This window comes from Poecilia reticulata, chromosome 13, assembly GCF_904066995.2.
Source record: "Poecilia reticulata chromosome 13, P_reticulata-male-v2, whole genome shotgun sequence".
NCBI classification, from domain to species: domain Eukaryota; kingdom Metazoa; phylum Chordata; class Actinopteri; order Cyprinodontiformes; family Poeciliidae; genus Poecilia; species Poecilia reticulata.
The window spans coordinates 23,816,438-23,841,665 of record NC_088842.1 but is presented as its reverse complement, the minus strand read 5'-3'; the positions used below and the strand labels follow the sequence as shown (position 1 = coordinate 23,841,665).

The following is a 25,228-nucleotide window of genomic DNA, read 5'->3' as shown; positions in this document are numbered from 1 at the left end:
TAGGTAACAAGTCATTACTAGCATTTCATACTGCTCTTGGAATAAACTTTTGAAATGGTTTCATCTTAAGTTTACCTCCAATAATAAAGAACTTGTAACATTTTCCCCTAAAGTATGATGAAACATATAGTGTATTTCCACAACAATTCCTAACACACAATTGTTTTGATCACTTTTGAACGGCCTGGAACTGCCCACTTGTTTCCTGAAAAAGACTCATAAAGCGAATTCATGCCTGACGTATGTGAATAAAGCTGTGGAGGCAGAATGTGCATTTATGATATCAGGATATTGCTTTATCCCAAGTTTACACCCTCTACACACCTCTTTAACTTCTTTTCTCAATTAACTGTGTGTGTGTTTTTGTTACCTGGGAGGACACAGGAAGGTGAGGGAGGCGGAAAAAATTATCTTTAAACTTCCGTACAATAAGATTCATAAAGATAGTGTAGAGGCTGTGCACAAGTAAGCTTTGTGTACGTATCCATGTATTTCCAGGAGACGTCACCGACTCCAATGTAATTACCTTGTTCAGCTTTATCAAATCATTTACCATCAGGAACTACTTCTATGCACAGTCTGATTTAATGCAATCATTGCAGCATGTCATTACACTGATTAGGCCAATTTCAACCAGAGGCAAAGTGAAAGACAAATCTGCCGCTGAGTGGTAATCTGGGTGAGAACACTCCAACAATATTCTTCACTGTTGCTTTGTTTGAACCTTCATGTTGCCTAAATCGGAGACTGATGCTGCCTCATTGATTTCATCCTTCATTCTTACATCTTTATTTAAGGTACCAGGACAAGATAGTTCATTCACACTCCCAACATTTCTTTTTTTCTGTATAGTTCGCATGGGCAGCATGCTACTTTTCTTGCACACAGTTTTTTTTACATGTTATTGCTTGATTTTGGATTTAAAGAAATAGTCTTTATAGATTTGAGATATTAGTTTCTGAGATTTCTTTAACGTCTGAGCTAACGTTTATCCTAATCTGAGTATTATTACTCAGCATTTTCTGGTGACTCGAACACATGTCATTGTTTATGTAATTTTTGTTTATTTTGTACATATACATAAATATTTATTATGTACTTACATTAAATAAAAACCTCGACTACTGGCCTACCGAGTAATCAGGCTCTGCTTTGGTTGCTAGGTGACGGGCTGGGCTCTGCTTTGGTTGCTAGGTAATGGGGTAGTGCCAACCGATTATGATGTCCAGGAGAAGTGAATGTTGCAAATCAATGACTCTCAAATAATATCTGCTGGATTTCCTTAGAAACTTTTTAAGCTACCTTGAATAATTAATCGAGTTTAATGCACTGCTGCTCTGTTTATGTCTGCTGAATTGAAATGACTGTTTTCTGAAGGGCAGTGAGACGACATCTGTTGTGAATTGGCGTCATATAAATAAAACTGAATTGAATCGAACATAATTATTGAAACTGCTTGTTCTTTCAGACACCAAAAAAGCATTAACTTATTGCCAGAAAGTAACTGTGTATTGTAAACATCTGCAGTGTTGTGTATTTTCCAGGCACAACGTGCCATTTAATAGCACAATAAAATAACTAGGTTTTCTTCAATTGTTATAACAATTGCTATACATATCAAATATGACTTGAACAAAATTCCATGTTGCAGTACAAAGCCTTGATATTAGTACTCTTTGAAACTCCTGAAAGAATCAAGGCAACACTCCAGGTATGTTTTAGATGAGGCAATAACAATATAATATGATGTAAAGCTTAAAAAAAATGTTAAGCACTTGGGTTGTTTTAGAAGTAATAGAGACCCAAATGGAAATACAAAACATACAAAAAGTGATTTTCCCCTAATAGGCTCCATTGAAATACAAAACTTTCTTTTATTATCAAATCTTCACAAATGTCTGTTATTGACATTGAAGTTTGTGGTTGCATCATGTCAAATTGAGAAAAATTTCAAGGGGAGTGAAAACTTTTTCAAACCATTGTGACCATTCGCTTGACTGCAGAGACACAGTCAGCCAGCTTTCAGGTTTTTATAATCCCATATTCAAGTTAAGAGCTGATTACTTTATCTTCCCCAAGCAGCTGCGTTTGAGTCGTTATCGCCTCCTGGCCAACGGGACTCCATGAGTTTGTCAACAGCAAAACTTCAGATGTTATATTCCAACATCTCGATAGAAAGAAGAAAACTGACCAGAACACTTTGCTTTCTTTCTTTCACTCATGGTGAATTTTTTTTTTCTGAGAGCAAGAGATGCACAAAGTGTCCTTTTGTGCATCTGCCAGCAGTGGGTCTCAGTGGGTAAACCCATTATTCACACAGCTTCCAGGGGCCACTGGGAATAAACATGAGTCACAGACAGATGACAGAGCTGCACTGTGCAGAAGGAACGGACATGGAACTAGCTGAGCACCAGGTCTTTCTTATCTGATTGTAGCGTGCTTATGCACTGATATGGAGCCATGGCACTGCGCTCGCTGTGCGGCTGCAAGTCACAGCACAGCGGCGGGCTTTACATACCACATACCGACAGGAAAGTTTACATCTGAATGGCTTTATTCAACAGTAATAGTTCATGTGTCTGGGCTGCATAATGAAGAATGATCTTCTGAACTGGTATGGTATGGTATGCTAAGCAGAAAAAGAGTGGGCAGCTCAGAGTTTTAGCTGTAACATGAGCTTCATCTGTACACAAATTAAAATAATTCACAGCTATTTTTTTTTTCTAAGAGAGCAGATCATTCAAATTTATCAAAAAAGCATAATTCTCCCAAAAATCGCACTGGGTCCTGTTCTTTCTCGACTGCTCAAGGCTTCGCTGGCGGCTCTGTTAAAAGCCGGTGTATTTTTAGAAAATGGATGTTTGATTGTTTCCTGTGTCCTCGTCTTTATGGCATGAACACACCAAGCTGTGTGCAGCTCAGTGAGGATGAACCGAAGTGTACAATTTGGCACCTTGTATAAAAGGGCAGAAAGAATGACTCACAGGATGAGTCAGGGGAGAGAGCAAAGAAAGAGAGAGATGAGATTAGGATTAAAATAGGAAAAGAATGTGATTCCAAGTGCTTTCAAAGAGCTGGGATTAATTTTTAGTTTTCACTGGCTGTGGACTGTAAATTATAACCTGGATTAGAACAGAATTAACAGCTGAGAGTGAGCAGCTCGAGAATATCAGTGACCGGTGTGGTGAGAGGATTTCATTGATCGCAGTGAGCTCTTGAACATTTATTAGAGACTAAAACGCATTTTAAACCGCCTCATCTGGACTCTTTATTTACTACATACATGCTCAGCGGATATAAATGAGCCAAATTTAACTCCTGTGGTGTCGAATGGCAACAAGCCAAGCAGGTGCAGATTCTTTCTGAAGCGATGAAGTCCAAAATCAGGATTTTAATCACTGCACTGATTGAACTACTCAGGATTTTCTGATTAAAAATATCAGTTATTGAAACAGGTACATCACTTTTTTACTCTTTTTTAAACGGTTTTTGCACAGGTGGCCATTTTCTATTAGCAATAAGTATTGTTAGAAAAGCATTGTTATTTAAGGAGACCAACACTTCCTTGAAAAATTAGGATCTGATTCTAAGCAATATAAAATGTGTTTATTAAATTTTTTGGAAAAAGTCATTCTCAGATGATGAGATTTCACCTGAACTTGCAGTGCACTGTCGGCTGTTTAAAGACCTTCATGAACCAATTCGCCCAAACTACAATTTTCTTAGGCAATGTGGCTGAGATAAAAAGTGAAATAAAACCAAGCAGCTCCATTTTGCCGTTACTGGAACGAACATGTTGTTCATTGCAGTCAAATAAAATAACACTTGTCCTTTCCATCAGCCATTGTACAGCGGTTAAACCAGCAGACCAGATGTGCTCGAACTCCGCTTGGGCTGCTATGTGGGTTGTTGCCAGGTTACGGGCTGGGTTCGGCTGGAGTTGCTAGGTAAAGGGACAGTGCCTGTCAATTGTGACTTAATTATCAGGAGTTTTTTTTTAAATGACTCATTTTTCAGACACCAAAAAACATTAGATTATTACCAAAAATACCAGGATGCCTGCTGGACGCCTCCCTGGTGAGGTGTTCCGGGCATGTCCCACCGGGAGGAGGCCCCGGGGAAGACCCAGAACACGCTGGAGGGACTATGTCTCTCAGCTGGCCTGGGAACGCCTTGGGATTCCCCCGGAGGAGCAGGAAGAAGTGGCTGGGGAGAGGGAAGTCTGGGCCTCCCTTCTGAAGCTGCCGCCCCCACGACCCGACCCCGGATAAGCGGCAGAAAATGGATGGATGGATGGAAATTACCAAAAAAGTGTCTGGATGTTTTTTGTTTTTTTTTGTGCTTAGACTGTTTCTAGAAGTAGTAGCGACTTAAATGTAAGTACAAAAACTCACAAAAGGACAATTGTGCATAAAAGGTCCCCTTTAAAAATTTTTCATGTGAAATGTTACTGTAATTCAGAGATTTTCAAAGAAAGCTGTCAACATTTCCAAAGCTGTATGGAAATGAGCAGACATCTTATTCTCTCTCAGTCTGAATAAATCATACATCTCCACACGTGTCTTTCTTTTTGTGCAAAACTCCACAGCTACGTGAAATAGCAAACTATTTCTGTTTAGTTTTTCACCCAATGATGAAATCACGTCAACACATCAACAAATCCAGAAAACTCCATGGCACGAAGCACCTTGCAGCAGTCAAAGAGCAGAGAGTGTTTACTGCAGTTTGAGATCGCCTGTGTTACTACAGGACCTTTTCAACGCGTCCGCTGGCCCGGCATGCTTTGATCCACGGCTGGAACAAAGCGAGCAGAGCTGGAGTGTGAAAGGATACGACACGGCAAATCGATGGCCTCCTGCAGGCGGGAAAATGGGTTAGAAACTGGCAATGATGCATTTCCAATAATTCTGTCTGACACCGTTGTCTGCCAAACCATAGATGCTGCAAGGTCTTTTCATTGTACTCTAAAAAACTGATATCTTTACGTTAAAAGTTCCAATATATTACATAATTGCTGCTTTAGATTAAACAAAATCATTAATTAACCTCTTGTTTACTTTTCAGGCCTCCATTTCTCTCGTGTGGGGAAAATCTTCGATGGTAAATAAAGATCTAATATCCTCCCAGACTGGTTCTGTCTGATAGTGAGGAAACACAGAGAAAGTGGGAAAGATCCAGACAGGTTGAGTCAACATTTAACTTCTCCCTCTGCTGGCAGTCAGAGATCAGGCGGGAGGGCGACCAGAAATCTGGTTGGCGAAGCAGCGACAGCCAGCGAGTCGGTGGGCGGCAGCCAGACAGCAAAAAGATCCAAGAGGCGAGAGAGGAAGAGAGCAAGGAGCAAGGTGTGGGACTATCTGACGTAAACAGCACTCTGTGTGCTCATGTAACAGTGGTTTCCATGGCAAACAATGTTATAGTCAGACAAAACCTTAGAGAGACCTCATTATTTGGCAACATCATGAAAGCTAAACGAGCTACTTGGAAAAAGAGACACACAGTTGCAAGACCCAGGAGGGACACACCGAGACAGACTCCGGTCCAGGCCAAGCGGTCAGCAGTCAGACTCTGTTTACATGCTGTTTGTTCAGTCAGAGAACATTGAAGGGAATGAAGATTCTTGGCGTTTGGTCTCCACAGACCTGTAGCTGGTGCTGCCGAGTTCACTGCAGACAATGTGAACTCATGCAGCCCTGCAGGTGCTTTATGCTGCTGCTGACACGTGGAAACCATTTTCATTTCTGTTTTACACTTGTAATGGCAACGTGAAGTCAAACGTGCAAGTCTATGACTATTATGTCTTATATAAGAATTAGGCCTGCAACTAACAATTATTTTAGTAATTCATTAATTTGATGATTATTCTGATGATTAAGAAGGCAGCAACACTGGCACACGCTGCAGATTTTTAATTTAACCACTTAATCCTTTTACAGCGTTAGAAATATATTAAAAGATGCAAATAAGCAACAAATTCAATTTCTTTTTTAAATAAGAAAATAAACATAGCATTCGTTTTGAGTACACTCAGTTATTTATAGCAAATTACGCATCAGCAGCTAAACAAATATTTCTAACATCAACATGTGAAAAGCTCAGCTGTTTCTGTTCGATTTAATGTCAATAGGGCTGGTCTGTTGGAGAAGCTCTATGTAGAAAGCATTTACAGACAAAGAAGGTTTTTCATATATATATATATATATATATATATATATATATAATAAATAATATACCTTGTATATATATATAATAAATAATATACCTTGTATAGTTTTGGCATAATTACTGCTCTCAATATGTTGTTCTTTCAGCAAATGCCCTTTTTTTGAGTCTGTATTCTCCAGTTCATGATTAATCGATTACTAAATTAGCTGACAACTGTTTAAATCATCGATTAATCACGATTAATCATTTCAGCCTTAATGCATTCTATTTCATAGTGCTGTGCTGCAGAACAGCATGAATTTATTTTTATCTTTCTGCCTTACCATTCAAAATCACCAGCAACAAATAAATCAATGGTGATAGATCTGCAGCTGGTGATTTTTAATTGTTAGTTGCTGTGCAGGATAACCAATCGAGCGTCATGTTAGGGCTTATTTAATGAGACACAGAAGTTGTTTCAATTATATAGTAATACATATGTAATATGATCTAATGAAAATACTTGATTTTGAAAGATATATGATAAGAAAATAGTACTTATATTTCCAATTTTACTCAGATATTCACATATTATTATGTGGCAGGAATATCACTCAGAGCCTGACCTAAGACTTTTTAAAGTTGTTTATTTTTTAACTATCCTCACCTCACAGAAGCAAGTAAATCCTGTTTGTCTGATTCCCATGGAGGATCACCAGTACATATTTTTTCCTCAGATAAAAAGATCTCAGCCCTCCTTACGGTTTAGTCATTTCCTTTTCTTGTTTATGTTTTTTTTTATCTATGCTCTCACACAAGCTGACTTGTGGCGTCTGATTTTGACAGGCTGAGGCCCAGTGGATTTCCTATTCAGAAGAGATTACCACAAGTTCGCAAGAGATTACAAAGTTGCTTCAGAAAGCCTGCAGAAGACGTCTTTTTCTGTACATTTACTTTGTTTAGACCGTCATACAAGGTAAAAAAAATAATTATTTTTGTTAGTTTATCTCAGTCTTTGCTTTGACTCTATCCTGATAGAATAATCTGTTCTCATTTATTTTGATGTGAACCTTCTGCTGTCTTCCACCTTTTTAAGAGTAGGGGTTCTTATGCTTGACTTTAGAAAAGAGTCTGGAGCAATAAGTTTGCCAGCAACCAAAACAAATGTCTCTTTTAGCCAACCTGTGTTTGTACATCCCAGTAAAAAAACAGAAATGTGATTTACACAGAAAACACTGATGATCAACAGATATGCAGGCAAACTGCTGCCGGACTGATAACTGGGTGAGAAACGAGATTCGTATGGATTTTAAAATGCATGACTAAACCCAGCAAATTGGAGCCCTGAACCCAAAGTGGATGGAAGCATTTCTCATCACTTTAAGTGACTCTGGGATGTAATTAGTCAGGAAATGTTTGTTTTCCAGGAGAGGAAGGTGTTAACGGTGCGTGTGCTCCGTTCCAACAGATCAGCCAATCTAATATCTCCCTGCGAGTCTCAGAGTAAATGGGGTTCGTCTTTCCTCCGGTTAATCAGTCTGGCTGGACTTCCTGACAGCCTCAAGTGACGACGGCAACGCTGCATTGATTAAATCCCTTCCACCGGAGCGGAACCACTTCACTCATTTTAAGTTTCATCTTTTGGTCTCATTTTATTCCAGCAAACTGTGAGTCACTGCTTCAACGGCATCGCCAGGAGCCCACTTGCGTCGACTGTGAAGGCACTGACACACACTCTAAAACACACACAGCAGGGGTCCAGTCTTACGGCCGGCGCTGAATTGTTATTTCTCTGCTTCGACACTCCAGCATCGGGGTGCAAACGCCTTTAGAGAGGAGGCGACACCTGTTGTTCATGTTCAAAGCAGGAGGAGGAGACATTTTTATTTCCGATAGATCCTGCTTTCTCGCTGCAGTGGGAATTCGCTCTCCAAGCGTCTCGCTACAAAGGCTTTTTTCTCTGCCGTCTGCTCCCAGCAGGACATATTTCATGGCCAGCCTCTGTGTTTCGGAGCTGGATTTAGATTGTGCTGCAGCACAGAGGGACAATTCGATACCGAGTATGAAATCACTCTGCACAATGCATGGGCCCGTTTCAGGCTTAAAGGCTGAACTTGCTGGAGTTAACAGCCATGATTCCATCCAATTGTTATGGGAATTTTGAGCAAACTTCTAAAATGTTGCAAAAAAAACCAAAACGTGAATTAAATGTGTTTCCATCACCTGAGTGAAGTTCACCCCACCTTCTTCAAATCAGACAAAATTGGTGCTGGTTGGTGCAGCAAAAATTAGCATTTTAAAAATATTAAGAAATGTTTCCAGAGGTCATGAAAGGTCAACCAGGCCCCCACCTTCTTCAAATCAAGACAAAATTGCTGTCAAATGTTTGTGCAGCAACATTTTTCATTTGTGCCGCTGTTTGTCTGATTTGAAGAAGGTGGAGGGGGCTGGTTGCATTAACTCTCTACTAAAACCTCTTCTAGCAGGCCTAAAATATTTAGAAAAATTTAGAACGTTTTTCAAGTTTTTACCATTTCCATCAAAAAACATTGATGGAAGAACGGTTAGCTCAGTGTTTTTTTAATCAAATTTTGTTCAGAAATATTTTATGTAGATGCCTATTAGCTATGTTGGTCACCTGTTGCAGCAGGACCGTTGGACTTAAGGAGGCCAGCACTGAGGCGTTTTTAGACAAAATATTGTAGAAATAAACTAAGGTAAGAACCCTAAATCACCTCTTCAGACAGCTTATCAGTAAAAAAAAAAAAAAAAGTTAATTTGGGGATTAGATACTCTTTAAGAAACATTTTTGTGGAGGAAGTTCTAATTATTCTTAGTGAGTGTTTCAAGTATTCACAGATTTTAGATATTCAGAGCCACCTGGGGTCCACTGTGTTTTGCTCCGGTGGTCTCGTGTCTGCCCAATAAAGTTTGTATAATAAGAAAAACTGAACAACACAAGCAGTTATATAATGTCAAGTCTGAGCTGCTCTTCAGATCACTCAGAGCACACCTGAGAGGATTTTATGAAACAGGCTCAAGAAGATTGTTTTCAATCTGAAACCTGTTACTAAGTACCTATTGGATTTGGGGAAATACGGCATCAGAACCAAGACTGAGAAGAAACATTGTTCTGAGCGTGAGAGTGTTTGTTCAGCAGTGAATAATATTTAACGTTGAGCACAGCTCTGAGCCTTTAAATAAACCTCCACCTCGTGCAGAGCTGAGCTGGAGAAGCAGGTGGATTAGTTTGTTGCTCTTGATGCCTTATTTGCATGTTGTGCATCCCAGCTGTGTATAAATTCAAATTCAGTCAGGATAGCTGCCCTCCTTCAGCTGCAGCCTTTGAAAATGAGCATCCTCTGCATAATGCAGGTGTGAGACGGAGCTGGCTGCCGAAATGCAAAGTGGACAGAAATCACAGCTGTGTCTCACAGCTAAAACTTGGTTTATGGCAAATCTAGACAAAAAAAAAAGCACAAATTAAACCCCAATCACCGTAGCATCCTGAGAAAAGGAAGTTTCATAATTTAAAAAAAGAACAAGACTCAGAAAGGAGGACTGATTTAAACTCCAACTGAGTGTATGATCGAGAGGAAACAAAGAGACGTGAGCAGATTTTTCCATGGCATCCAAAGGGGCAGCAGATGATGACACACTGCTGACATACTGAGATGCTAGCCAAAACAGAGACACATGGCACTCCATGAGTACACCCCGCATCCCTCAACAAACACACGCAGGCACGCACGCACGCACGCACACACACACACACCAACTCACCAGGCCTGAGGTTTTCTCTTGAGCAGTCCCTGTCTCCTCCACTGGGAGTGGGGGCTGAGATGGTACGTCAGCTGACGACAAACCTTCTCCATCGCCCCGAGAGAGTCTCCTTCCTGTTACGCACACAGACAAGAAACGCACAGCAATTAGCCCAAAGGCAGCGGGCGGCCAGGAAATGAGGGAAAAACACAGGTGCTCAAACAGATCTACTGTCATTTGCTGTTTTATTACATACATCTCACTTATGTAGCGCTGACCTGGTTAGCTGGGTAACCATAGCGATGATCACGCCTACTAAGAAGAAGGCGCATGGCAGCAGTGGATAAGACCGAGAGAAAACATTACTTGGCATCGATGGAAACGTGAACAAAGTTATCGCATTGTTTACAGAAAGAGGAAATTATTGAAATATGTGTGAAAAATTGAAGAAAAGTTAGAGGCATATAATATTTGCTAAGTTCAGTCAAGTTTTTCCCTCTAAAACTTTCAGGACTGATTTGAGTTGAAGTTGCAGAGAAAGAACACGTTCAGCTCCGTAAAATAGACGGGCCGTTTTTTCCTTCTTTTTGACAGAAAGCAAGAAAATCTCATTTTTTGTTTGTTTTTGTCTTTTGAAATGGTTTCACACATAAACATGTAGAACCTCCATCTAGGTTTTGTTGTTCACAAAAACAGACCAGTCCCGGTGAATCTCATAGAGGTTTGAAACCCCCAGTAGTTCAGCAGTTTCTGAGAGATAAGTGACCATTTAAATCCACTTTTTTCATCATTCTGGTGGATGAAATGTAACTTCTGCAAAATCTTCATTGTGTCTAGATACTTAAATTCACCAACTTGCTGCTGTTTGATTGCCCAAGTTGTTTATTATTAAAAACCAATTAATTGTTCTTAACATAAATGTCTGGCAAGTATTTATTAGAGCTGCACAATATCCTTCTAAGCAACATAAATAAGAAAAATATATTTTTGCCTTATAACAAAGTATTGAGTTGTGGGAGTTTTCAACTGAAGGTATCCTGCCTAATCTTGATAGGCAGGATACAAAAAAATCAGAATTCTTTCAGTGTATACAAATATACAGCATGGTTCTTTCTTTCTGCAATAGCATCACGATATGACATACTGGAGGTTATTTGGTCCCTTTAAATTGCCCTAATTTGGTTGTTTGACCTGCATGTTTTCAGTTTGCACCAAAGAAATTGGGCTTACAAATAAAATCTTGTTTTTTCACATTTTTGTTTTCCATCAGAGATTATTTGAGAGGTGTCACGTCGCATAAAAGATTGTCACAGAACGAGAGCAGTGAAGTGTTACAGCAGCAAATAAGGGGAACAAAATAATTAAAGGATACGAGAACCACTGGAGCAAAGAATTAGTAAACGCACGTGCGTCAACTTATTACTGTGGAAATGGGAAACACACACACGCGTGCGCACGCAGTCAGTAACGAGCTGTACATGACGCACTGATTGGCTGTACGTACGTCACTCTCCATTCTGCACCTGGTGTGGCAAATTACCATCAATTTCAGAGTGTGAGCTCCACATTCTGGATCGTGTAGTGGCTGTGTACGAATGAGTGGAAAAGATGAAGCACATCTGTACCCAACTAACAGGGATGCTTAGAGTTTTTCTGTTATTCCTAAAGAAAAGTTAAATTTTAGAAGTATTGCTTTGGATCATTAACTGAATCTTTTTTGTGTGTGTGTGGGTTATCTGCAAAAGCAGCTGAAAATAAAATGATCATGTTGGTCTCTAAAATCTGAATTAATCTGATTGTCATCAGCTCTGCTTCACCACGACCATGTCATCTACACTGTAAAACATTTATTCAGGCAGCAAGTGAGGTTTTATGCACTGTTAGAAAATAAATACAGACATTCACCGACCCCCTAAGGATCTGGATATTTGAATCTTGCTTTGTACTCAGGAAAAGGAGTTAGACACTAAAGCAGAAAAATTATTTCCAAGTCAAATCATTTTCCCCACGGGGAGTTACGTCACCTCTCAGTTTGCTAAACAAAGTTCTCATTTTTTTAAATTAAATGGAGCGATAATGAATTCCCTGAAGAAACTGTGAAGATGTTCCAGAGAACGGACCTGCTACAAATTCTTATTTGCTCGGTTGAAACATCACCATACCCACTCCACAGTGATTCTCTCCGGGCCGAAGGAGAAACCAAGAAAGGAAATATAATCTTCTCAGGTCCTCTTCATGAACAGCCTTTAATGTGGTTTTATTGTCAAATTGTAGAGTTCTCTGTATACCTTTCTGTTCAGGAAGCACCCAGGAACAGCAGATGAAAAAGAGCTTTTTGGCTAGCTCCGGTAAATTTGCAGCAATGCTGTTAAATTACCGAGTCCCTATCAAATGAACCAGCTTTAGGGTGCATTCACGCCAACTCTGTTTCGTCCACTTTAATCAAACTTCACTGTGTTCCCATAGAAAGTCCGGTTCGTTTGGGGAAGTGTGAATGTGAAATCAAACTCTGATCTGGACCGGAAAAGTGAAAAGTGAAATCTGGTCTCGAACGGGAGACCGCTCCAAAAGCAGGAAGTGGACTACAGCGCAGGGTATTCTGGGTAAATACAACCAAAAGAAACGCACCAGTCTAGTACTAGCAAGGAAAATCCTACAACCGCTAAAATTTGACGCCACTTCATTTATGTTTACGTTTTGTGAAGAAGAAAGTTGTGCTCACGTCTTCTTCAGAGGTTTTCGTGTTGTTTCCTTCAGTGGTTCTTGCTGCAGCGCCCCTACAGGTGAGGTGGTGAACATGTATTTCAAAGACTTAAAAGGTTTATTTGACAAAGTGCAGGATGAAACCGAACCGCACCTGAAAATGTAACAACAAATATTGGACATTTCTGCCAGTCTCTCAGGAGATTTTCTACACGTAAATCATTTTGAAGAACAAAAATGAGTTAAAACACTGGAAAAAAAACTGAATATTTGTACTTTGTTTCATTAGATTTACTTGATTATTCTCTTGTTTCTAAACTAAAACATAATAATTTAAACAAATATTAGTATTAGGGGTAAATTTAATATCAATGGAAATTTAACAACATCCAGCAGTATTTTGTTTTTTTAGGGTGTTGTTTAAAAATATTTAACTGCAGTATGTAATTTTTTTTTATGAAATGAAAACAGATTCCCATGAACAGTTGCTAAATATTGTGCTGGAAATATCTTTAGACCCACTTTACTTATTGGTGTTTTTATACCAAACACTGGGCTCTATTTGTGCTGCCTCTGTTACAATTTATTGATATTTTTACACCAGCCAATAATGCACAGGAGCCAGAAAAGAAAGACAGCAGCAACGATTCGCTGACATTTTGTCTATTAACCAGCTCCTCCATCACTGTCTCCCTGTTTCATCCGCCTGTTGTGATTTCTCTCGATCTCTTTCTCTGCTGATGTCTTCCTGTCTCTGTCTTCCTCCCCTTTCTTGTTCCATTATTGATACAGAGCACATCTGTGAGTCTTCCCTATCCCCAGAGAGCCGATGACCCTTCCTGTCTTCCTCTCACTCAGTCTCTCCTTTTCATTTTCGGGATGCTTCCCCTCCACTTTAGCCCCTTCGGCTACCTCTCTTATACAGTTAGTTGACACAGTACAAATTGAACCATTACTTTAGTCCTATTTTTCACTGTATGGCCTGCACACTCGGCTAAATTAGTGCTAACTTCTTCCTCCGCTCTGCAGATGAATTGCTTGGATAATTCAATCTACTCGCTCTCGTTTTAGCGGTCAGGAGTGCAGGGGAAGACCTGGCAGACAGCTAACTGAGAATCATGGCTTGCTCTCAGGAAGGAATCACTTTATGCGCTCCATAATCCAAGAGATGCCGCAGATAAACCTATTTTGGCATTTTCTTTACTGCCTTTAATGGAACAAAATCAGATAAAAGGATCTGTTGGTGTGCTGTGGAGAAAGTTCAAAATGCCCAAAAAATAGCTTTCAGAGGCATAAATAACAGGGTCCGACTACGTAAACATAAAACCCACCCTTTAATTCAAATTCAGTTCAGTTGATAAATACTTTTTTGATCCCAAAAGGAAATTAAATGTTGTTGTATCTCATAAAATTTAAAATTCTTCTAAGAATCAATATCACTTTGAGTCAAAACTGCATTGCTTTATAATCAAAATACATTTCAGTTTTTGCTGTGGGCGGGAACAAGACATTTCGTTTTCTAAGATTAAGTAAACATTCAGAGCTGCATGCTAGAAAGTAACATGGATGAACAGCATGCTAAAAATGAAAGAGAAAAAACTATTTAGCAAAAATAAATTGACCTGGATGCCAAGGCTGCAACGCTTTGCTCTCACTGATGTTTCACCTCACTTTGAGAACGACAGGACAGTGTCAGATGTAGAAGATAAAAGAACTTCAGAAGGGATGCAGCGATGGGATAGATGAAATGTTGTGTGAATGACTGTGTGCTTTCTGAACCCCGTCCGTGTGTTTGGCACAAAAAACATAATGAAACACGAAGAATCAATAACTCTGCGACTATTATTTATCACAGACACTGAGTTGTCAGTGGGTGTAGTTCAGCTCACATCTTATTTGGTTTAAATTGCGCCATCTTCTTTGTCTGAATCCATCAGGTCACTGAAATCTGTGGAGATGAAAAGTCAGTCAGCTCAACAACCTGGAGTACTTTCATATTTTCTAAAAAAGTAGAACCTTGAGCGTGTTTTCCTCAATTTGTCCCAGATGAACACAACTTCTAACAGAAATATTCTGTGCTATAAACTCTTCTTTACCGTTATTCTATTGCCACTTTTGTCATATCCTGATGTAAAATGTGCAAAATGTTTCTTTATTCATATTTCCTCCCCCCCTATGCACTAAGGATGATTTCAGGCCTGATAGTTTGGTAGACTCGATTCAATTGGGCAGCAAAATTGCAACATTTGTTACATTTTCAGCTGGTGTAGTTGGCTTTCACACTGCACTAAGTCAAACAAGCCAAACTCTTTGAAAAACCTGTTTACCTCCTCGCCTGTGGAGGCGCTGCACCTTGAACCACTGAGGGAAGCGACACAAAGAACTCTGAAGACACTGAGCACAACTTCCTTCTTTACGAAATGTAAAAAAATGGACTGGTGTCAGATTTTATCAGCTTTGTCTTTGGCAAAAGAAGCTAGACTTAAGTATTTGTTTTGGTTGCATTCACCCAGAATCCCTTGCTCTATAGTTCATTTCCTTGATTTCACTTCAACCGTGAGACCTGGGTTTGTAGACGGACCCGAGTTCACTTTTTTGCTCCAGATCATATCTCGATTGTGCATTCACATCTTCCCCAAAAATTTCTAGGCAAACAATATACCATTTGATTAAAGTGGATTAAACAACGCTGATGTGAATGATCCCTAAAACTGGGGTATTGAAAATGTGGGGCAGCTAGTCTCCATCAGAAAGCAAATCAAATCCAATGAGAAGAGGGTGTAAATCAAATCTAAATGTAACAATTAAAATGTGACGCACCCACCCAGCTTGCTGTCAGAGGACATATGGATGAGTGGGCTGAAACTCATTACAGGCATCTGTTGATTCTCCCATCGGAACATTTTGGAACAGTGACATTTTATTAGCTGCCATCATTTGTTCTTACCATGGCAGTGCAGATAATCAGACGATAATCAGATATTATTTATACATAAAGTGGGAATAGCTGTGTGTCTCTAATGAAACTGTGATACATTGTTAGTGGAACAAGCTGGTTATGATTTCTGATTAGGTTTTAAACGGCGGGAACGTTTCACAACAGATTGGTAACAAACTGAGGGGAATGAAATGGTAAACATCACAAACAGGTTGAGGAAAAATGCTTATAACACACTCACTAACAGCATGTGCCACCTAATGAACAGAAATATGCTTTCACACCGATATTAATGCCATCCAGCTGGAAGTGGACGAACCAACATGATTTATTTCTAACTTAAAGAAAGAGGCCAGTCTTTTCCCTTAGATTAGTGGAGAGATTGAACCACCCTGAGGTCCATTTTCCATGTCCAAAACCCCAGAACTATTGGGTTATTTAAACCCCTCCATCATTTTAAAGATGTCAGTTTGATGGAAGGGATCCTGCTGAAGCAGAAGGTGCATAGTGTCCAGTAATACGGCAACGTATCAAGTTTTGTTGCAGTGAACATAGAGCTGAGTAAAAGAAACAATCTTAATTTACTGATCTCTCAATGTTCCAACCCCCAAAGGTCAGATATGGATCATTAACAAAAGAAAGAGATGCTAGGTACAAGCGAGAGATAGCAGTCCGTTTAGATGTCTTGGACATTAACCTCTGGAGGTTTTCCCTGCACATCCTACCAGGAAGTGATCTGAGGCAAAATTACAAGTAGCTTGTAGGGACAGTATGTCCTTTATGGCCTATGGACACTTGAGGATTGTCCAAAAAAATCTGCAGAGTATCACTAGTAAAAGGGATGTCTGGGATTTTACTGTGGCAAATGTTGCTGCCAATGATCTGATCTTGGATTAAAGGGAAGACAATGGATGGATAAGATCTAGGAATAGGCCAATTTTTTATTGTTTATTAGTATTTTAAAAATAACTTATCATAATAATTAGTAGGGGTGCCGTTTTCTGGTCGATTGCCAATTACAGATTTTTTAAAAAGCCTAACCTGCCAATTCCAATTTTAGCCAATATCAATTAATTTTTTTGTCCGAAATGTTGCTCAATATAGCAAGAACGTTGCTGAATTGACAACAGTGGGGTAACAAACGTGCAGACGTAACCTGGTGGGCCGGTCAGTCATTCAAACCTTTGTCACAGGAGAGCAGAAGTCAGTGGTTGAAGACAGATAAATCAGCTGGCCAATAAATCGGTGCACCCCCAACAATTGGTCATCCGGTCTTAAGTCCACATCGCACAGAATGAAAATCTAATTTATCAATCAATCAATCAGGTTTATAGCACATTTTAGCACAAAGGCAGTTCAAAGTGCTTTACGTCATAAAAACATACAAAAAAAATGCACAATTACTGCAATCGATTAATCTTTAACTGGAGGATACGGACTCAAAAAAGACCAAATACTGAGAGAATAATACTCTCAGAGCAATTATTAAGCCAAAATCGTACAAGAAATATATACATTTTGCATTTAAAATAAGAAAACTGTCTGTAAATATGTTTAACCTAGAACTCCTCAGGTTGAGTAACGTTTTAGCTTCACCTGGTCCAAAAAAACAAGCAAATAAACTTCTATTAAGGACTTTTTGCTGACTAACAATTAATTGGTTAATCTAATTAGCGCTGCATTATATTGATGTTAAATAAAGAAAAAAGAGATTAAATATTTTTTTAGCTGTAAATGCATCCTTTGCTCCAAGTGATGAAGTGTAGATTAAAGGAATGCTATTTTGTTGCATTTTAGATAACATTTAATTTTACTAGCTTTAAAAAAAAAGAATTGAATTGTTTATTTGCATATTTAGTTTTTCTAAAATAAGTAAAAAGGATTAAATGATTAAATGAAAAATCTGCAGAATGTGCCAATTTTTTTAACCTGATTAATAAGTTAATTAATTACTAAAATAACCATAAGCTGCAGCCCCACTAAAGCCTGACTCTATTTGATGCAGAACATCAGCTCGGATTTGATATTCCTCTCCAGAGTCAAAGCCCGACACAGATATTGTTTTCAAATGGGGAAATCCGGGAAGCTGCTGGATTCACTCAACCACAGAAAAGATGAGACATGGATGGATGAAGCAAATCAGAAGATACGTTAAAAAATAGACAGGCCTTGAAAGCAGATGAGAGGATACCTGTGAGGTGTGAAATGGGGAGAATTAGGAGAGGAAAAAGAGAAGAGAATCAGCGCAATGAACAAAGCAATGAACACACATCTGACATCCTCCAAGAAAGCTGCTGGTTTTTCACACAAAGTGAAGGAGGGAAAGTGTCTGAATATTTTTACACACCTGCTCTATAGCAACATGCGCCAGTCTGTGTGCCAGTGTAGGTTTTCTGCATGTGTTTTTGAGCAGTAAATATATGTAACCAGTGGGGATTATGTTTCTTCCTGTGTTTTTTAAAGATAGAGGATGTTTGTCAGGTTAGACTCTCTGCAGAGGAAGGCTTATGGCTTAAATAGGATTAGATGAGCTAAAATTCAGAAATCCAGCCATTTCGGTTTTTCCACATGAGCTTCAGGCTGACAGGTTCCTCTCTCTTTCAGGACTTTGTTGAATTTACCTACTGATATGTAGCTACCAGTAGTCGTGACCAAAAGCTTTGGCAGCAAATCAAATGTTTCACAAACTTTGCAGCTTCAGTTTTTTTTTGGATACCACTGGAGGCTAACAGACGCTCTGTGACTCATCAAAAATGTTGCTTATATGTTGTTGTTTTTTTTGTATTTTATTACTTATTTCAGTATATTCAGGAACACAGAAGAAGCTGTGAAAAGAGTTCAGTTGTAAGAAGTATGAGGTGAAGACTTTCAAAGAGTGACAGCAGGAAGTCTTTAAAAACTAACAAAGCCACACCAGAGACAGAGACGGCAGTTCTGCAGGAAGTACCAGGATGGACAGCAGAAGAGTGGCCTTTATGGAAAAGTGTCAGATGCAAAGTCATTGTTGGAAGAAAGTCATAAGAAGTCCAGTGTGCGGTTTGTCACACACCACAGTCCTGGTCAGATCAGACCAAAATTAAACTCCAGAGGAAAGATAACAACGCACATCACTCTGATTCAGAGGTTGCATGACTTCATATTCACTGCCATGTTGAGTGGAGGTCAACATGGTAGCTTGGCATGAAGTCAATTATGCAGAATAAAACTAACAAGAACCACAACATCATCCCGGACATTTTCGGCAGAAGCAGAGAGGAGATCTTCTGTGACTGTCCCGACTCTCAACACGCCTATAGTGACACATGTTGGTGGCAGCATCATGCTGTAGAGATGCTTTCTTTAACAGAGATAATGGAGGCTGGTTAGAGTTGAATGGAAGATGAACTTTGATAAAGAAATAGCAGTAATTTGAGAAAAGCAACATCACATTGAAGTGCATGTACATATAATATAAGAATGACCCAGTCAAAGTCCAGACCTTAATCCAGTTCAGAATCTGCAGTAAGATTTGGGAAACAATTATCCTCACAAATGCTTCTCATCCAAGTTATTTCAAATGAACAAACTGTTTGTTCTTTTCATGTTTAAAGCTGTTAGAGACGCAATAAAAGCCTTGCAGCTACCAGCCATTTACCCTTTTCCTTCTACCTTATAATTATGCTCTACTCTGTGCTGGTTCGTCACATACAATCAACAAAAAATATGACAAAGTGTGCAGCTGTAACAGGCTAAAATGTGGAAAATTCAAACGTTACAAACGCTGTTTTATGATTTCTAACTTCTTCTGAAGCGGCTGTCTTTTCTAACGCAACATGTCCGTTCTCTAACCTTTGTTCGTTTGGCTCAAAATGCTGTGAAGCAAACTGCTGGTGAGAAAACAAAGAGCGGCAGTTGCTGCTGGTCAGCGGCAGGTTAGACAAAAAGCTTCAGGCCACAGATGATTCATTTCTACATGTGACCCGCAAATGCAACATCAAAGGCAGCAACACCTTTTCAAAAGCTGCTCCCATCAAAAGCCAGCCTCTGGTGCCGGTTTCACAGCAGATCCAGTTGGATTCATAGTGTTGGACAAAAGACATTTTGCATCAATTTGTGTGAAGAATTTTTCTTTTAAAAATTTCAGTGTACTCTCAAATGTGTCTAGGCAATAATAATTATATAAAAAAAACAATTTGGTTTCTCCATTTGCTGAAAGCAACAATCAATACTTTCTAGATAACTGTTTAAGTGGGGAAACACCAGGCCATCCTTTATGAATGGAAATGAGACAAATTCATTACATGCCTCTTTATGCTTCATTTTTAACTAGATGTTCTCTACAGATTATTGTTGCTGTGAGATTCTTGCAGTAGTGCGGACATCAAGATATCAAGAAAAAACTGAACAACAGGAACATCAGAGGGATCTCACTAAATATCTGACTGCATCTTTAAAATTAGAGCATATGCTTTGATAAACATACCATACATGATTTTGACATTTGTAAAAACTAGGGACAGGACTTTAATATGCTAATTTTGATTAATTAAATACAGAAATATTGACGAGTTCAAAAATCAAACACAGTTAATCAAATTTTTTAAAAACACAAAAGTCCCAAGCAGGAACTTTTGTGTTTATCCGTAAACAGAGCGACACTGGGGGATTAATTCTTGCTTTTAAAAAATCATCTGTCGGGATGCTGGAAAAGGCTGCTGCTGTGTGCATGTTGTGCTAAAAGGAGTTTGCCTGTTACCAAAGTTATTCGAGCCTAAAATATAATTTCAACGCAAAACATGTGGAAAGAGAACAGACGTCCACAACACTAACGTCATCCTCCTCAGCACACATGTTTTTTAAATGACTGGTGAGGGGTTCCTGAAACACTGGAAAGCTAAACTGATGCAATAGCACTTTCTTTGCACCAATCTGTGACAGACTAAAAACAATAAATATGCTTGTTGTTGTTGTAGAGAAACTCCTGTTAGTTTATTACTTAGTTTAATGTTAGCAAGAATCAAACATGGAGTACCAACATTTTAAACTTCACAAATCTAGAGCAAACTTAGAAAGCACCATCTACTTAGCAATCCAAAACAACTGGAACCAGCATCTAGTTTAATACTTACAAATATCCTGAACGAGAATCAGACATGGAGAACCAACCAACATTTAGCTTTTATTCAGCAACTCAGAAAAGGAGCATTTAGTTTTATACGTCATTCTTAAGATCTAGAGAAACTCCTATTAGTTTATAATTGTGAAATACTTTTGTTATTTTCCTTTTGCTTTTCTACTGGGGGTTTTTTTGTTTGTATTTCCTCTCATTCATGTAAAGCCACTTTGAAATGTCTTGTTGCTGAAAATGTGCTATATGTCAAAAAATGAGCTTCCCTTACCTTGTTGAGCTGATATGTCTATTTATTAATTTATTCATCAACAAAAGGGGTTTTTGAATGAAATTATTTTTTTGCTTATTTTGTTGATAAGTTGTTTTTGATTAAAATGATTAAAATTAATTGAGTCCAACCACCTGTAAAAACTTATGTCATGTTTTTTTTTTGTTCAAGAAAAATTAGCATAATAAAAAACTATCTTTCTGAAACTACAAATTAACTTTGATTAAAGTCAGTATGCTCTTCGTATGGTTTGAAGGATGAGATGCACTGTCAAAGATCACCCGGTTACTATAGCGACAATCAATAGTACCCTGGCTTCCCATTGGCCTTATATGGGCATTTAGGGGATGGAAGTGAAATGTGAAGAAAATGGAAGAGTTTATAAATCACTAATAATGTGATTCATCTATAGGATATTTGATAACAGAAGCTGTGATGTGGCAGTGGTTTGGTTCCCCTCTGTTGCTGTGTGTCGTCCCTGTGAATGCAGGAGTTTACGCTGGTTACCGTGGTTATCAGTGAGTAATGGCATGCCCATTCAGTGTGTTACTAGGATCCAGGATTACCAAGGTTTTCAACATTTGTGGATTTAAAAATACTAAAGCCCCCTCCGACACATGTTGCTGCGCACTGTCAGTCAGATAGCTGAAAACCGGCTCACAGGAAAGTCAAAATAGACTCTTTGGAAATCTTTCTGGACATGAAAAAAGCTCCAGCTGGCAAGATATGATTGACATTGGCCGATCAAGAGCTGACTATGGTTACCTGGGCAACTGGCCCGACTAATTAGCTAGCAATAAACCCCCCATAAAACAGGTAACCATCATTCTGCTCCTTTATAAAGATGTGCTTACCAGCTGTAAGCACATAGCTGGTATATAAATTTGCTGTACATTTTTTGTTCTTTCTGTACTTAAAGACAGCTTTATTTATTAAATAACTCTAATGTTTTTAAGTTGTGATATTGAGGTAGTAATATTAATGTGTTGTGTGTTTTATTTGAGAGATTGGGGTAAATATGAGGAGATATTTGTATTCTACGTGCATACGTCGTAGAATGTGACGTATGCACGTCGTCGATGGAACTTTGCTTCTTCATAAAACAGCTAATTCAGCCTGGGTGACGGCGTCTCTCCTCAGAAAGACACAAAGAGCACGAGATATTCTGCTGCAAGCATCTTTACAGTGTTTTTAGTGTCCTCTAAAATATTATCAGTTTCCATGATTTTACTTTTGGAAAATATACAGTGCTTTCAGAACTCAAATAAGGCATAGAAAACAAGATAATGTTAATTTAGAAACAATAATACTAATGTTTCAACTGAGCAAGAGTTCAGAAATCAACATTTGGTGGAATAACCAGGAGGTTTTTAATGGGGTTCAGTGCAGTGGTCTCTTATATTTGTTCCAGACCTGTTTTTGTATTTATGTCTGTACGCAGTGAGTCAAATTCCTTGTTTATGCACATAAATTCAGCAATTAAAGCTGATTCTGAGTTTGATTCTGAACATGGCGGCTTAAATATGACTTATGCAAGTTGCTCGATTGGCTCATAATCACATATTTCATTTCATCTTCCTGTCTTTCAAACCTTTTCTTATTAGTTCAATGATCCAAATCAGCGGCTGGTTTCAAATGATGCAATCAAGCGACTCTTTTTCATTCATGCAGCACTACAAAAAAAAAAAACATTTTTTAATCCGGTCTCTTAGCTAAACAGGTTTTCAGTCCCCTTATTTATACATGGAAATCTGTGACTAATCCTCCACCATCTTTCTGTGTTTATATATTTCTCGGACAGATTAATTAAGCCGGTGACAGGGTGACAGGGTTCATTCACTGGGCTATTTGTATCCCGGACTCCAGCATTGACTAAAACATTAGCAGCTGACAGAGAATCTTCACGTGGGGGCGGACTGTACCTCCAAAGGTCATGTGTCGACCTCTCTTTTCAAATGTAAAACAGAAACAGCGGAGAAAGTAACGACTTCACCGGCTGCACAATTTCTACATGGTTTTCCACAAGCCCAGCTGTGTTAAAGGCAGCAGATGGAGGTGAAGGAAACAGAGCAGAAAAGCAGATATGATGGAGAAAACAACATCCGCTGGAAAAAAGAAAAGAAGCATTCTCTCTGCATAAAAGCAGCTTTGTGTTATCGGGTCGCTAAATGCAGAGCAGGTTAAGTGTGCTGGATGTAGTAGAGCTCAGAAAATATGCTTTTATGGCATTGTATGATGGAAACTTCTTGTAAGAAGGAGAGCTGTCTGTACAACAAAACGCAGGAATTAAACCTGAGTTTTTCAGCTCCATCAATCATGCGACTGTTTCAGAAAACAAGACTTTAAATATTGATGATCTTATACAAAATCTTAATTAAAACAAATTAACCGTTTCTTATCCAACTATTAGATAAGAAGAAAGCCTAACCTGTCTGATATCAGTCATTCAAAGCAGAGTAATCCTGAAAAACAGGAAGACAACACCTCCCTCTGACTCCCCTTCCGATGTTTTATTCACTCCTGCTCAGCCTCTGTCTATTCAGCTATTATGAGCCGCACACAAAACCCAACGTCTCCATTTCCTCTGAGAGGTCAGCTTGATCCCTAGCAAAAGGCACTTGTGCACAGAAGCAGATTTCTTAGGTGGATCTGTGTAATTTGAAGCTAGAATTTAGCAACCCAGTGTTTTTCAGTGTTAGTTGGGACAGGTTATTGAATAATTAACTGAAGTTGATAGCAATTTTTGATAAGTAGGATTAATTGGAAAGTCTGTACTTGAAATCTCTCTGTTAGATTGTCTGAATGGTGAGTTGTGAATTGACACAATACAAAAAACTGAATTCAATATTGATTTAGCAACTTTCCAGACTTATGAGGCTCTGAATTATAAAAGAAATCAGTCAAAACAGCAGCTCAGGTTTTTTAAACTACACTTCTAATGTCATGGGTTATTTTTTTAAGAAGACTTTTGTTTCATGTCCCGAAACATTTTCCAACAACAAACTAGCTGCAGAATAAAGTCTTCATTTGACATCAAAATATATTTATTTTTAAATTGTATCTTTTAATTTGATCCTGTTTTTTTATTTATGCACTGTAAAACATTTGAGATGCATTTATTTGACTCTATAAGTCAAATAAATGTAGCAAGTTTTAGATTTTGAACTTAAATGTGTGAGTTTGTGAAAGATAAGCTTACAGTAGTAAGTTGTGTTAACTTTTTATTTCGGTAAGGTAATTTTATTTAGGTAGCAAATTCAGCAACAAGGCAGTTCAAAGTGCTTTACATGAATTAAAAGGAAATTCAAACTAAACAACAAAACTAAAAGAAAGATAAAAAGGTAAAAGACAATATGGCACATGTCTCAAACTAAAGGCCCAGGGGCCAAATCTGGCCCGCCACAGCTTTTTATGTGGCCCTCTAAACTCTAATGGGACACACAAATAGAACTATCAGGATAACGGTGTGCTTAGATTTTTTTGTCAATCAATTCAAAGCAGTTTTTATCTATTTAATGCCAAATTGCATCAATGAATCACTCCAGTTTCTTGTGAATTATTGTGGAAATTCATGCAAAATCAACAAATCCCTGCACTGTTTTTGCTCTATTGCATAATTGTGAGTTTATTGTAGATTTTTCACAAAAATGATGAAAAACATTCCTTTTAAATGACAATTTATTCCCCCCTGCAGGTGGCAGGTATTTCTCACTTCTACTCTACTTCTACTAAACAACTGCCTCAGCCTTACTTTATGTCGAGTGATACGCCGAGTAATTTAACGTTACATCTACATGAGTGCAAATATTTCTAAATCACTACCACAAACACTTTTTTTATTGCTGGAGTGACTGGAAATATGTTAAGTATTATTTCATTTCAGAAATGTATTTATATTTTCACATTTTAACAGTTTTTATCAGAACATTCTGGCACAACTGGCCCTTTAAGAACATTCATGATCCTGATTTGACCCAAAAGGAAAATGAGTCTGACACTCCTGGGGGTTCAACAAAGACTTTGTGAATTTGAGGGAAAATGTATTTGGTACAAGTCAGGAAGTGAAATATTAAAACAGCTTTCTGATAATCCCACGTTTTTTTTTTATCATTGTTTGAATAAAGTCTTTATTTTAATCCCACCACTGCATCACTAACTGTGTTACCTTAGGCTTCCTCTTTCATCATTCGCCTGGTGGGAATGATGTTTTTAACAACTGCCCCCAAATTACACATCAGGCCTTTTAATTCCTGTCTCCACCACCATCTTTCCCTCCTTCCTCTCTGCATTATTCATTCATAAC

The 25,228-nt window shown here is 38.5% G+C and overlaps 2 protein-coding genes across 5 annotated transcripts in view; one reads left to right on the top strand and one right to left on the bottom strand.

Moving 5' to 3' along the window:
- Nucleotides 1-25,228, top strand: part of LOC103474876 (uncharacterized) — a 264,378-nt gene that overhangs the window by 59,843 nt on the left and 179,307 nt on the right. The gene's annotated exons all lie outside the window — the stretch shown is intronic.
- lrrc75a (leucine rich repeat containing 75A) overlaps nt 1-25,228 on the bottom strand; it is a 49,258-nt gene that overhangs the window by 12,647 nt on the left and 11,383 nt on the right. For all 4 annotated transcript variants that reach the window (XM_008426145.3, XM_008426143.3, XM_008426147.3 and 1 more), the window contains one exon: nt 9,928-10,040. In XM_008426145.3, the coding sequence (XP_008424367.1) occupies nt 9,928-10,040 (113 nt within the window). The remainder of the gene's footprint in view (nt 1-9,927; nt 10,041-25,228) is intronic.